The following is a 15,081-nucleotide window of genomic DNA, read 5'->3' as shown; positions in this document are numbered from 1 at the left end:
ATTCGAGAGTTTCTCATTGCTGGGGTACAAACCAAAAGCCTGGTTTCTACCCCACATGCCCTTGAGAATTGTGTCAAAATATGCAGCTGTTGCCATGATTCCATCAATAATTTAGTGCGGCTGTTATGAATTCAACGAACCCTTTAATGCATGTGTATTAAATGAAAGTACAGTAAATATTAATAACATAGAGCTGCTGCATCTTAAACACCATACCAATGCTGTATCTCTCCTGATATACAATTGCCATAATGCCGCTACACCACACCCGCCAAAAACAGCCCGGAATCTCCTATTATCGGGTATTCTTGCGTAACATAAATCTGGAGAAATACTGGAGGTCGCCTCTGGGGGGCGCCACCACTCTTCATGGTTTGCAGTGAGGTCACCATGCCGACATTGCAGCACTGTGTTGCCCTGGCAGCTGAATACTTCTACCAGAAAGACAGTGGAAATCTCTCTCTCGCGGTGGTTTTCCACAAGTCCTACTGCTCCAGGAACAATGGGACGGGACGGGACCCAGTCTCTGTCTGAGATCCTTCTGCTTCCCGGTGATTGTTTCTGAATAGTCGCACGCATTGCATGCCATTGGGGATTCCCAGATTTCTTCCGTTCTCTAGTTCTTTGGTCAGTAGTTGCAGCACCTCCGAACCCGAGTGCGTTCCTCCGCCCCGCTGCGGGGTTCAGGGCTGCTCTGCAGAGTCACAATCACCCCAGAGGAGGACAGGGTTCATTCTTGACTCAACGCCAGACCATTATACCATTACCTCGTTTCTGAAAATGTGACAGACTGGAACTTCAGGTTCCTTGAAATGTCAACATCGATTCAGACTTCATGAACAGGATCAGTTTAATTGGTTAATGAGTACCTCGGAGGTGAATGGTTAAAGGGGCTCGAGAGAGAGAGGGTCTGTTTCACTAGCATTTATTCCTGCTTTTATACACGCATCCAGCAGATCGGGGGTTAAGTCCGAGGCGCTGCTGGCCCGGGACCCCGGTGGATTTGGGCGGGGTGGGTTGCTGGCATCCCCTCCAGTCAGGCACAGGCCAAGACCTGCTCAGTGTGGGGTGGAACAGAAAGACCTCAGGCTGGTTGGGTGGGTACGGAACTAGAAAAGAGAGAGAGAGAGAGAGAGAGAGAGAGAGAGAGAGGGCCCATCCTGGATTACAGAGCTTATGCAATCACCCTGCCCCCTCGCCACTCACTCACTCCACTCGCTTAACCAGGAAGGAGTGGCAGCTTATTAAAATGTTAGTAACACCAACCCATCACAGCCCTATCGTTCTTGTCATTGTTATTGTTATTATTCCAGAACGCAGGGAGACAGGCGGGGGAACTTCTTGGATTTTAGGTAGTTGGGAGAATCACCTCCTTGAGAAACAACAACAGAAAAAGAGTTCCAAAACAGAGAAGTAGAAGAAAAAAAAGGGAATGCTGTTCCTTTAAGAGACAGAGCGAGAGAGAGAGAGAGAGAGAGAGAGAGAGAGAGAAGGGAGGGAGGGACCCCTTTGCCCTCCAGAAACCAGGAAGGGATTTGAGCTGCTCTGCCTGCCTCCTCTCTCACTGCTGGAGCTGCTGCTGTTGTGCATACGAGTCTCTGAAGAGCCGACAGGGAGAGAGAGAGCGAGAGAGCGGAGCACAGCTCAGAGATACTGGAGCAGCTCAACAACTACAGGTGAGTACAGAGCCAGGACTGTCGCTTTAAAAAAGGGCCGCAGAGAGAGAGAGAGAGAGAGAGAGAGAGAGATGTGAAGAGGGGGATAAGGGAGAGAGAGAGAGAGAGAGAGGGAGGGAGTTGTGATCTGGTGTCTGTGTGTACAGTAGGAAGTTCTCTCTCTCTCTCTCTCTCGCTCTCTCTCTCTCTCTCTCTCTCTCTCTCTCTCTTGTTTTTGCCCAGTTTGGTTTTTATTAGCAGCACTGTTTATTTGTATTTTTTTTGTTGTTGTTATTATTTTTCATTTAAAGTTTATTATCAACGGGATGAAAAGAAAGAAAGAGGAGCCCAGGTACCGTGGCAGCAGCGACAGGAACGCTGTGCTTGTGTTTGCTTGGTGGTGTGTGTGTGTGTGTGTGTGTGTGTGGGAACTATAGGAAGTACAGCAGATTGTGTAGCAGTGTGTGTGTGCTTGTGTGTGCTTGTGTGTGTGTGTGTGCTTGTGTGTGCGTGGCTTTGTGCACTGCACACGGAAACACTTTTATTTTGAAAGCCGTGTGGATTGAGGTCAGGGGGGGGCTGCTCTTCCAGTGAGGCTGGGAAAGAGATTTGGACCCTGGGGAGACCGGAGTGTCTCTCCCCCCGGAGGGGAGCGTTTGTTCCCGAAAGCGAGGCCTGCTCAGCGGGGCTTGCCTCTTGTTTTCTCTACCTGGCATCTTGCGAGCAGCATACTGGAGTACAATTCTGTCCTGAGTGCTTACGTTGGATCAGCTGAAGGCAGCCTGGGACACGTAGTCCACCAGCAGGCCTGGGGAGCAGGTGGAATAGGAGCTTGGGACTACAGATCCCAGAATGCCTTGTCCTCAGAGACACAGGGAAGGAAGTGGAGAGAGACCTATCCTGATGGGGAGGTGTGGTGACTGACAGGCAGGAGGGCCACTGAGAGGGGGAGGGAGCCGGGCACTGAGGAGGGGGAGGGGGGTCTGTGTGGGATCAGGCCAGGCTGGGGGACTGAGTCTCGTCAAGTTTCCTGTCTTCAGGCTGCAGGACTTGAGCTCTCCCAAGGCAGGCAGGCTGGCAGGCGAGCAGGCAGGCTGCAGGACTGACGGGGCCAGTGCAGCAGCAGCAGCTCTCCCTCCTCCCTCTCTCTCTCTCCCTCTCTCTCTCTCTCTCTCTCTCTCTCTCTCTCTCTCTCTCTCTCTCTCTCTCTCTCTCTCTCTCTCTCTCCCTCTCTCTCTCTCTCTCGCCTCACTACATCCCCCACACACCCACACCACACTTCCTGATCTCCTTGCAAAAGAGTTCATTAACTACGGGAGGAGAATGAGAAGGAAACCATCCGGCTGTGAATTTAACAGAACGGAGTCAGTGCTGCTTTTTTTTTTTTTCTTTTTCTTCTGCTTCTTGGTTGGTTGTTATGGAGGAGAGTTCAGGGGGGTTCAGGGGGGTTCAGGAGAGTTCAGGAGGGTTCAGGGGGATTCAGGAGAGTTCAGGGGGGTTCAGGAGAGTTCAGGAGAGTTCAGGGGGGTTCAGGAGAGTTCAGGAGGGTTCAGGGGGATTCAGGAGAGTTCAGGGGGTTCAGGGGGGTTCAGGAGAGTTCAGGAGAGTTCAGGGGGGTTCAGGAGAGTTCAGGGGGGTTCACGAGGGTTCAGGAGCTGGTTCTTCTGTTAATCTGTCCCACGTTCATTTGTATTAAGACCTTGGCTGCAGGGTCTAAGGAGTTACGAGCAGGTAGTTCAAGTTAGCATCACAGTGATTAACAACGTCAGATGAGTCTGTTAACATTGAGGGCCAAACGGAATGCACATTTCAGACAGGGTGGTGTGGGTGTGACTGTGTGTGTGCGTGCGCATGTGTGTGTGTGACTGTGTGTGCGTGTGTACGAATCTGCAATCGCACTGCCACCCTCAGATCAAACAGACAGGAGATCTTCATGGTGTGTCGTCACCGTGGCCCCTGGTTTAAGGGGGCCCCAGATCCCTGCAGGCTCGCCCCTCGACTGGGAGGTGCTGATGTGTTTTGATGGTGCTGCGCTGCACTGGGGTCACGCTGGGGGCAACAGGAGACTCTGGGCAATCGGGCAAAAATGAGACACCTGCTTACTGCAAACAAACGCTAAAATCATTTATACAATGAATGAATGAAGGGATGAATGGAAAGGAGAGTGATCTGAAATAAGATAGCTCATGTAGGCTTGTGACCTGGAGAGAGGAAGACTGCTATTGAGATTTAAATAAAGAGGCTGAGGACCAAGCCATTGATCTGAGCGCTGGCGAACTGAGCTACCATCGCTCTGGATTCAATGAAGGGGGCTTAACCTACTAACATTAGAAGCATCTCTGTGTTTTACGTGTAAGTGAAAAGTCGTGCTGCGCACACGGATCACAGGGACGGAGCTCTCTGCAGAAACCCAGTGCTGACCGTCAGGTGAGGGTCGCTGGGGTCGGCTGGGCTGATTTAACATTGAGAGAGAAACGAGGGAAGAAACAGCTGCTTGGATTTGCAATGATTGCAGCTTTTCCTGCAGTCTGGAGAACAGCAATCCACACAAACCCAAGCAGCTGTATCTTCACTCCTGTCACTCTGAACAGCAATCCACACAAACCCAAGCAGCTGTATCTTCACTCCTGTCACTCTGAACAGCAACCCACACAAACCCAAGCAGCTGTATCTTCACTCCTGTCACTCTGAACAGCAATCCACACAAACCCAAGCAGCTGTATCTTCACTCCTCTCACTCTGAACAGCAATCCACACAAACCCAAGCAGCTGTATCTTCACTCCTGTCACTCTGAACAGCAATCCACACAAACCCAAGCAGCTGTATCTTCACTCCTGTCACTCTGAACTGTGTTGCTGTGTAAAGTTTACAGGGAGGTTTACAGAGAGCTGTACAGCGAGGCTGGTCCCCTCTGCTCTTCGTGAAGGTGCTGTGGCTGTGTAAAGTTTACAGGGAGGTTTACAGAGAGCTGTACAGCGAGGCTGGTCCCCTCTGCTCTTCGTGAAGGTGCTGTGGCTGTGTAAAGTTTACAGGGAGGTTTACAGAGAGCTGTACAGCGAGGCTGGTCCCCTCTGCTCTTCGTGAAGGTGCTGTGGCTGTGTAAAGTTTACAGGGAGGTTTACAGAGAGCTGTACAGCGAGGCTGGTCCCCTCTGCTCTTCGTGAAGGTGCTGTGGCTGTGTGAAGTTTACAGAGAGGTCGTGTCTCTGAATCCCGCCCTGCACATGAGCGCACTGCCTTCCTGAAACTTGGCAGGGATCTCAGGGTGGGGTAACCAGCTCAGACCAGCTTGACAAGCTCCCTAGCGCTGAGACCATCCCTGCACTCAGCTGCTCCCTGTGCTGGGGTTTTTCCACTGCACCCCGACACACACACACTGACACAAAGATACACAAACACACACACACACACTGACACACACACACACTAACACAAAGATACACAACACACACACACACACACACACACACACAGAGACACTGAGACACAGTCAGACACGAAGACACGCACACAGACACACTGAGACGCACACAATATCACTGAGGAACACTGACACAAGCACACACACACACGCACACACACACACGCTCTCACGCACACACACACACACGGAGGCAGGTTTTCCCTGGTGCTGTGCTGGCTGGGTTGAGATGAAGTCAGCTGCCTGTGTGATCACAAGCCGCGGTGACGAGGCGAGAATCCTCCAGGCCAGGGCACAGCCTCCTGAATGATGTGCTTGTCAGCCCTGCTTGTGGGATACAGACATGCTGTGGAGTAAGCGCTGTGCTGTGAGGAAGCGTGCACGGCTTCACTACAGGAAATGATTACTGTAATAATAACAGCAGGTTGCAGTGATTTTTTTTATTATTATTTTTTTTTAATTGCAAAGTGAAAACCCCGATTGACTTGTATGACGTTTGCTTTAGCGAGTTCTGCCGTGTCCCGTGTCCGTTTAATCAAACTGCGATTTCCCGTTGAAAGCATTGCGTGGCGCAGTGAGAGTGAATCAGAGACTCGCTGGGATTGCTGCTGCAAACTGTCAGGGATTCTGTGTAATAAGATGCGAGTCCAGGAAGCTGGGTAAGAAGCCGGCGTCGGAGCTCCTGCTTGTGGAGCGCGCCGCTGGCTGCCGTGTCACGCTCCCATCTTGTCTGCTTTCTCCAGGAAGCCAGACGGCGCCGGGCTGGCGGCAGAGGGCCGGACGCAGGGCAGGGGGAGCACGGCGGCGCGGGAGGCTGTGATCGGAGGATCGGCGGTGGGCTGGTGGAAGATGTCTGCGGGGGGCAGCGGCGGGGCCGCGGCGGAGGAGGGCCCGATCGGAATCCCGTTCCCAGACCACAGCAGCGAGATCCTGGGCGGGCTGAACGAGCAGCGGCTCAGCGGGGCGCTGTGTGACCTGCTCCTGGTGGCGCAGGGCTGCGAGTTCCCCGCTCACCGCTCCGTGCTCGCCGCCTGCAGCCCGTACTTCCACAAGCTCTTCACCTCGGGGGCCGCTGCGGACCGGCAGAGCGTCTACGGGATCGACTTCGTGAGCCCCGGGGCCCTGGCCTCCCTCCTGGACTTCGCCTACACCGCCACCCTCACCCTCAACGCAACCAACGTGGGCGAGGTCCTGAGCGCCGCACGCCTCCTCGAAATCAGGCCTGTGAGGGAGGTCTGCTGCCACCTGCTGGAGACCAAGGTGCTGAGCACACAGGTACCGTTCCACCCACCTGCCTGCACCACGGGGGAACCGGGCGAGAGGAAAGGACCTGGGGGGGTTTCAGCGGAGGGGCTGCTGTGATACCAGCGATTTTATATTCCTTTAAACAACCCCCCCTATAACCAGCTCTGAGACAACATTGACTTTATCACTTGGGGAGGAGTTTTAAAAAGATTCCAGACTCTGACAGAAATGTATCCAATCACAGCAGCCGCTCAGTTGAAACCACACCCCCGCCCCGCCCCTAGGTTCTTGGGAACTGTAACCACAGTAACTGAAGGTTGTTAGTTTGCTGAACAGTTAACATGTACATCACAATGCATAGTGAGAGACTGCAGACAAGCCCCTGAATGAAGCGTCGGAATCGTTTCTTTCTGGTTTGGTTGTTCTATCTGGTGGCGTTTCCTTCACCTTTCGGCTGGTGTCTGCACTGATTAAACCATTGAAGGGACGAGCAAAACATTCACCCGCTCACTCCAAAACTGTAACCTACGCTTTGGAGAAACTGTCCTGCTTAAATGACTTTATAAAATGCCAATTTAATAATAATAATAATAATAATAATAATAATAATAATAATAATTTAAAACAACTAAAGCTAAAGTAGAAGTGACCTCTGGATTATTGAGATGCAGTTGAACTGTGATAAGGAATCGCTGCTTCCTCAATTCATTTTATGGCCCCTTAGTTTGACTGTTAACTGATTATTGGTGTCATAAACTCATGAAAGTCAAGTGGGTTCCTTTCAATGTCTTTACCTTATACTGGAAGTCACAGCTTAGGCAGCCCACACACCTGCCCACGCGTCGCCTTATAACAATGACCCCAGTACCACCACAGTGCAGTAAGAAAGCATAGGGAAGCACAGAGAGGTGTGGTAAAGCATAGGGAAGCATTGTAAAGCACAGAGAGGTGTGGTAAAGCATAGGGAAGCATTGTAAAGCACAGAGAGGTGTGGTAAAGCATAGGGAAGCATTGTAAAGCACAGAGAGGTGTGGTAAAGCATAGGGAAGCATTGTAAAGCACAGAGAGGTCTGGTAAAGCACATTCAGAAAACATAGCAAAACATGGTAATCTATGGGGGGGGGGGGGGGGTCTGCAAAATGACTGCAAGTTTACCATGGTGACGTTTTCTAAGAGTCCTCCTGACTATATGAAGACGTTGTTCTCTGAGTTACTTTGCCACAGTGTCTGTGGTTCCAGGCTCTCACGTGCCTGCGTGCGTGCGTGTGCTGACCCGTGTGTCTCTGTTTGCTCTGCAGGGCAGCGATGCGGCTCTGGGGAGAGGGGAGGAGGGGGCGGAGGGGAGCTCCCGGCAGACACACACCCCCGGGGACTCGGTTGACCAGGGGAACTGGCTCCGGGCTCGGGAATACCTGGAATTCTTCCAGAGCTGCGGATCCCACTGGAGCAGCAGCTGCAGCACGCCGGAGCTGGGAGACCCCGGCCAACGCAACGGAGGGGGAGCAGGAGCCTCCCAGAGCAACGGCAGCACAGCACCCAGCGAGCACCACTCACCCCTGGGCATGCCACAGCACCCCTCCCTGGCAGGGGAGGAGGAGGGGGGAGAGGAGGAGGGGGGAGAGGGGGACCGGAAGAGGAGGGGGAGGAGGAAGAGGAATGAGGGAGGAGACCCCCTAGCCTGGGCTGCATCGGGGGCTTTCCAACCCTCTCAGAACGGACATTATAGCGAGGAATACCGGGAGAGGGAGAGGGAGAGGGAGAGGGAGAGGGAGAGGGAGAGGGCTGGCCTGTCAGCCAGTGCCTTGCTGCAGCACATGATGAACTCGTTCGAGAGGCAGAAGGCAGGGGGAGGGGGAGGGGGAGGGGGAGGGGAAGGGGAGGAGGGAGTCGAGGCGGAGGAGCCAGACGTGGAGTTTTACTTGAATTACTTTAACAGCTCTCACGAGGGGGAGGGGGAGGGGGAGGGGGAGGGGGCCGTGCTGGGGGGGCCCGGGGCCGGCGGGGAGAAGAAGATGCGCTCCAAGGCCTTCCAGAAGTGTCCCATCTGCTCCAAGGTGATCCAGGGGGCGGGGAAGCTGCCCCGGCACATCCGCACTCACACCGGAGAGAAGCCCTACGAGTGTGCCATCTGCAACGTGCGCTTCACCAGGTGAGAGCCTGCCTGCCTGCGCGCGTGCGTGCGTGCGTGTGTGTGCGTGTGAGTGTATTGCAGTGTATAACTGTCTATAACTGTGTATAGCTGTGTATAGCTGTGTATAGCAGTGTATAGGTGTGTATAGCTGTGTGTAGCTGTCTATAGCTGTGGATGCTGTGTATAGGTGTGTATAACTGTGTATAACTGTGTATAGCTGTGTATAGCTGTGTATAGTAGTGTATAGCTGTGTATAGCTGTGTATAGCAGTGTATAGCTGTGTATATCTGTGTATAGGTGTGTATAGCTGTGTATAGCTGTGTATAGGTGTGTATAGCTGTGTATAGCAGTGTATAGCTGTGTATAGCTGTGTATAGCTGTGTATAGCTGTGTATAGCAGTGTATAGCTGTGTATAGCAGTGTATAGCTGTGTATAGCTGTGTATAGCAGTGTATAGTAGTGTATAGCTGTGTATAGGTGTCTATAGCTGTGTATAGGTGTGTATAGCTGTGTATAGCAGTGTATAGCTGTGTATAGCTGTGTATAGCTGTGTATAGCTGTGTATAGCAGTGTATAGCTGTGTATAGCAGTGTATAGCTGTGTATAGCTGTGTATAGCAGTGTATAGTAGTGTATAGCTGTGTATAGGTGTCTATAGCTGTGTATAGCTGTGTATAGGTGTCTATAGCTGTGTATAGCTGTGTATAGGTGTGTATAGCTGTGTATAGCTGTGTATAGCTGTGTATAGGTGTGTATAGGTGTGTATAGCTGTGTATAGGTGTGGATGCTGTGTGTATGTCTCTGCTGTATCAGTGACACTCTCTGCTCCCTCTCCACAGGCAGGACAAGCTGAAGGTTCACATGCGGAAGCACACGGGTGAGAAGCCGTACCTGTGCTCTCAGTGCGGCGCTGCTTTCGCTCACAACTACGACCTGAAGAACCACCAGCGCGTGCACACAGGCCTGCGCCCCTACCAGTGCAGCAGCTGCTTCAAGACCTTCGTGCGCTCGGACCACCTGCACCGCCACCTCAAGAAGGACGGCTGCAACGGCGTGCCCTCGCGCCGGGGCCGCAAACCCAGGCTGCAGGAGCCAGCGGGGGCCACAGGGGGGCGCCGGAGACAGGAGCCGGCACCCAGCAGCCAGGACACAGGCCCAGGAGAGGAGCTCCGCTCGGAGACCGTGGGGTAACGTGACGATTAACAAGAGACACACAAACTGAAAAAAGACTCCTCTTTTTAAAAAAAAAAAAAAAAACTAAAAAAAACTAAACTACAAAAAAAAACCAACCAAATCAGGGTGTCACAAAATCTAATCTGAAGTTTCTTTCTCCAGGATTTTTTATTTTGGTTTTTTGGTTGTTATTATTGTTATAGTGATTTCTGAATGTTTTATTTATAATGTGTGTTTTTGGCTCCGGTCTGCCGGTGAGGGTTAAGGAACGCTAGATTGAGACTCGAGGTGTGTTTTGGTAGCGCTCGTGTTTAGGGGTGCGTGTTGTTTTAAACGGGGTGCCGATTAGCTCTGTGTCGTGATGTCGGGGTGCCCCTTCTGGGATTGGGGGGGTCGGGGGGCGCGTCTTTCAGAGGAGACGTTAAACCCGATACTGTCTGCTCTGCTGGTGGACTGTCAACACCGTGTCCTTTGTCTTTAAAAATTACAACGGGGGCGGGGGGGAGGGGTTCTGTGTTCTTAAAGCACTACCGCAGCTCTCCACTAGGGGGCACTAACCACTGACCCCCCCCCCCCCACTCCTAACCTCCTTAAAGATTCCTGTTGGTTCCAGTTTTTTTACAGTCTTAAATGGTTTTTCTGTTTGTTTTGAGTTGGCTGCCTTGGGTACTTGACACTTAGTTATTAGAAATAGATGATAAAAAGAAATATATATATATAGAGAGAGAGAGAGAGGATGCCTGAAAGACAAATAGATATATATATTTAGAGCGAGGGATATGAAAAGACAATAAGCACCTTTTTTATAAATTTGCACATCCTAACATATAGAAATATGTACACAAATCTATCTATCTATCTATCTATCTATCTATCTATTGAAGAGAAAGCTAGAGGGATGCTGTTCTTTGCCCTGAGGACCATGATAATGAAGTACTGTTGATGAAGAGCGCAATAAATGACACTAGAGAGGCCGAGTGACAACTCTACAATACTCCAGAAACGCTGTGCTGTGCAACACCACTCTCTCTCTCGCTCGGAGATAAATACAGATGCAGTTAAAGCATGCCACCACCAAGTGGCGCCATCCGCATATATAAAGCGACGTTATCTGACACTATATAGATCTTTTTTTTTTTTTTTTAATTGGGCAGCCTGCAGGCTTGTTTACATCCAGGTCAGATGGCATGACCTTTAACCCCCGCCCTGACTTCCTGTGCTTGCCCGTAGGCAGGAAGCAGGGGTCCAGTAGGGTAATCGATAATGTTACTCCAAAGAATTGAAATTAAACAAGTCTAATAAACCAGATGAAAGAGAACAGTCGAGGGAGCTGGGAGTTCATGCATGGAAACCAGGGCCCAGTCACAGAGCTTCACAGTCACTTGGAGAAGGTTTGGGTCTGTTTTGATTAGCAGTCGAGCTTTCTGGAGTGTTGGTTAGGAAGCGCGTTTCTAGCTCTGTGTTTGATTGATCAGCACGGTATGTGAAGCAGTGGCAGCTCTGTGAATAGCGTGGGCTGAAGGGAGCTGTCAGGGTGACCCCTGATGCTGGGGCTGGTGTTGAGAGCACAGCGGACCACGTGGACAGTGTGTTCAGTTCTTTGCACCTTATGAAGAAGCACTTTGTTACAGAAACGGCCACGTTAGCTTTTGCAGTTTTTCTTTTCTTCTTTATTATTAATTTCATTATTTTCTTTAAAAAAAAAAAAAAAGGTAAAAAAAGAAACGGGTACTTTATCAGAGTCTGGAGACTCTTTATAGCTTTTGGATTTCAGTCCTGTCGCTGCGGCCACCAAAAAAAACAAAACAGAAAAAACAAAACAGATGAGAGACACACAAACAGAGACAGAGACACAGAGACACAAACAGAGACAGAGAGAGAGACAGAGACAGAGAGAGAGACAGAGACACAGAGACATACAAACAGAGACAGAGACACAGAGACACACAAACAGAGACAGAGAGACACAGAGACACACAAACAGAGACAAAGAGAGAGACAGAGACACAGAGACACACAAACAGAGACAGCGACACACAAACAGAGACAGAGAGAGAGACAGAGACACACAAACAGAGACAGAGACACAAACAGAGACAGAGAGAGACACAGACACACAAAGAGACACAGAGACACACAGACTGAGAGACACACAAAGAGACACACAGACACACAGAGTCAGGAAGCGAGTCACAGGCCAGAGAAAGCGCACGTTAGGTTTTGTGACCGATTAAAACTCTAAATCCCCTCTCAGCTGAATGCACTTGAAGACAGATGTTTGAATCCTTCTAATTGTCTTAAACCAGCGCTGGGTTCGGGTCCCGGGGGGGGGGGGCTCTCACTGGAAGGGAGCCAGCCTGATGTCACACCAGGCCTCTGACCTCACTTCCTAGCAGGCCTGGAGGTTAGCAATATCCGTCTAAGAGTTTGATAGCAACAGCAAAGTGTAGTAAAGCACAGAGAGGTACAGTACAGCATATTCAGAAACATTGCACACCCAGGTCAGCTATGGCAAATGCACAGTATAGTGTGGGAAAAGCATGGGGGGAACTTTATAAGGGTGACACGACTTCCTGTGGGAATGATTGGAACCGCCCCCTTAGGTGTGATGTCACACAGCAGTGGATGAGGCTTCCATCTACCTGCACCTGGATCTGATAAAAAAACAAAACAAAACAAATCTAATATGTAAAATATATAATAGATATTCCATGTAACCTCCGCCCCCCCCCCCCGCGCACACACACTGAGCATGAGAACCCAGCGCTGGATCCTTCTTACATATGCAGTTATTGTGTGGAATAATGCAATATCTACTTGAGGATTATTATTATTGATATTATTATTATTATTATTATTATTATTATTTTCTGCTGTTGTTTTTAATTCCATTTGTTAAACTGTAGTCTTGATGTGTTTTTTGTAGGTAAATAGCTTTATTCGTTGTAATCTCGGGATGCTGCAGTTTAGTAAGGGTGTTTATCTCAAGAGCACGGGGAGGGGAGGGGAGGGGAGCCTGATAGCACTGGAAGTTTAGCAGAGACAGGAAGAGTTTGCACTAAAATACTGTCCCTGACACCTCCCCAGACACACGCGGAGACAGACAGACTGGAGTCCACGACACACACACACAGACAGGGTGTAATGCACACAGCAGCCAGCAGAGGGAAACAGACAGCACCCAAATGCAACAGTGGTCCCTCCACAGTGCTGCTGTGCGGTGTGTGTAGGGGTCCAGGTCCGGGGGTCTGTGTGTGTGTGTGTGTTTGGACTCCGGTACCAGACTGCTCAGGTTCTGTAGAGGGGGTCCAGTAACGGCCTGGGACTGGCGGTCACTCAAGGGGGGGGGGGGGTGAGGCGGCTGGTGAGGCGGCTCTGTGCCTTAAAATTGAAAATAACTGCAATATATAGTGAGCCTCTGGTCAAACTGGTTTCCATGGGAGCCACACTCACTCCGAACCGGACCAGTATCGCCCAGTACCAGTCTTACTGGTTGCCAGTATCACCGCTAATCTAATACTAGGTGGGGGGGGGCGCTTTTAACTTCCAGGCTGCAGATCATGTACATGTCTGTTCACACGGACACGTGTGTGCAGGCTCTTCACACAGACACGCGTGTGCAGGCTCTTCACACTGTTTATCTTGTTGTATATTTCTCAGTCCCAGGCCGTGGTGTCTCAACAAAAAGAGAGAAAAAATAATAATAATCTTTCAGTTAAATTAGCCAGAGTTTATCCAAAAAAAAGATCAGCAAGTTTTCACTCTTTACAGCAATGAAACGCGTGTGTTGCCATGGTTACTGCATAACTGTACTGAGCTGGGAGACTCATCAAACACAACAAACTGCATGGGGGGGGGGGGCAAAGAGAACATGAGTCGGACTCGGCTCGACTTCAGAATGAATAGGGGGGCTTCGAGTGATCTCACACAGGGCTGCTGAGGGGAGTGTGGAACAGGGTGCGCCAGAGCCTCCCGTCACAAGGGGGAGCTGTTTAAGTTGTTCTCACCTGCCTTCTATTGAGACGGCGGGCAAAGCTGGCAGTCCTTCCAGAGAGGCCTTCATCTCGCTGTGTGTGTGTCTGCGCTCCACTGACCCGCCCGCCAGTCCGTTGCACTAAGAGTCCAGTTCAGTGGGGAGCGGTGATTGTTTTGCACAAAGTCGGGGGTGGGGTGGGGTGGGGAGTGGGAGTGTCCTGCTTTAAACCAATCAGGGCTTCGCGTTGGATACATCACCTTGTTGTGTTTCATGAGTGTGAGTGTGTGATGTCATGGGGGTTGGGGGTGAAACGTGTCTTAAAATTTTGTTTTGAGTCTGAAAAGCACAGAAGTGTTCCGGGAGCCCCTCCCCCCGATCCTGATCCAAACCAGAACTGCTCAGAACCGATCCAGAACCGGGACGAAAGAATCGCAATGGCAGGACGCTGCAGTGCCGAGAGCGTGGGGGTCTCGCAGTGCAGTGCCGAGAGCGTGGGGGGAGGGGGCGAGTCTAAAATCCCGGGACTGGATCTCTGGAGGAGGGGTTCCCGCGGCCGAGCGAAAACATTCCATGTTTAATGATTCCCAATCCGAGCCTGAGAAACATGCGGTCCGGACTCCTCTCCACCTCCTTAGAGACACTGTCTTCAGAATCCCTCACCTAGACTCCTGGAGTGGCATGTCCTAAAATCATAACCCCCCCTGCCCCTTGATAATGGGATAGTCTGCAGGGTTCTGTCCAATAGGAGCCAGTGCTCTGCTTGCCCCTGATTGGTAGCACAGTATGATTGCAGGGGCAGCAGAAGAGGGGGGGGGGGGGGGGGGGGGGGGTCTTTATTATTGCTATTATTATTAGTGTTATTATTATTATTGATGTTATTGTTGTTATTATTATTATTATTATTATTGTTGTTAATATTTTTTATTTGTTACTATTTAAATGCAAAAAACTACATGATGAAAAACGAAAGCACTTAAAACGTTTTGATTTGCACGATAGAAAGCGACGTCTTTATACTCCCCTTCCGCCCCAAACCCCCCCCCCCCCCCTCGATCCCAACTCAAGAGCGCGGCAGACCCCCCCCCCCAGTCAGGCGATAGCAGCGGGGGCTCCCTGCTCCCCGCAAACACACTCTCAGATTCTCTAACCAATGAACGTGCTGCTTGTGTCACACAGCACAGGATATGTACCTCGAGAGACATGAACTGGGGCTCTGTACTGGTCCCAACCCAATCCCACTGCCACCCCACTGTCCCTGGTTCTCAGGCTCGGACGTGTGTCTGTCTATCTGTCTGTCTGTCTGTCCGTTAGGTTCGGATGCCATGAATTTCCTGTAATGGTTGCTTGCTGAGAGGGGGGGGTGGGGGGGGGGTGGGAATTTGCACTTTTGGCTGAAGAATAAACATTGTATTGTAAATGAGACCACTAAATCAATCGAGTCCAAACTAGAGCTACTGTCAGGGCTTTTCTTCTTCTTCTTT

At 50.8% G+C, this 15,081-nt stretch overlaps 1 protein-coding gene across 1 annotated transcript; it reads left to right on the top strand.

Moving 5' to 3' along the window:
• The first annotated feature begins 1,230 nt into the window (after positions 1-1,230).
• Positions 1,231-12,802, top strand: LOC117401286 (zinc finger and BTB domain-containing protein 7A). The gene is made up of 4 exons (XM_059013925.1): positions 1,231-1,676; positions 5,820-6,351; positions 7,620-8,470; positions 9,291-12,802. Exons 2-4 carry the CDS (start codon positions 5,926-5,928, stop codon positions 9,640-9,642), a joined length of 1,629 nt encoding a protein of 542 aa, XP_058869908.1. The 5' UTR covers positions 1,231-1,676; positions 5,820-5,925; the 3' UTR covers positions 9,643-12,802.
• Positions 12,803-15,081: the final 2,279 nt, after the last annotated feature.

This window comes from Acipenser ruthenus, chromosome 47 (genome assembly GCF_902713425.1).
Source record: "Acipenser ruthenus chromosome 47, fAciRut3.2 maternal haplotype, whole genome shotgun sequence".
Lineage (NCBI taxonomy): Eukaryota > Metazoa > Chordata > Actinopteri > Acipenseriformes > Acipenseridae > Acipenser > Acipenser ruthenus.
The sequence above is the reverse complement of the archived record's forward strand: the minus strand, read 5'-3'. Positions and strand labels throughout refer to the sequence as shown.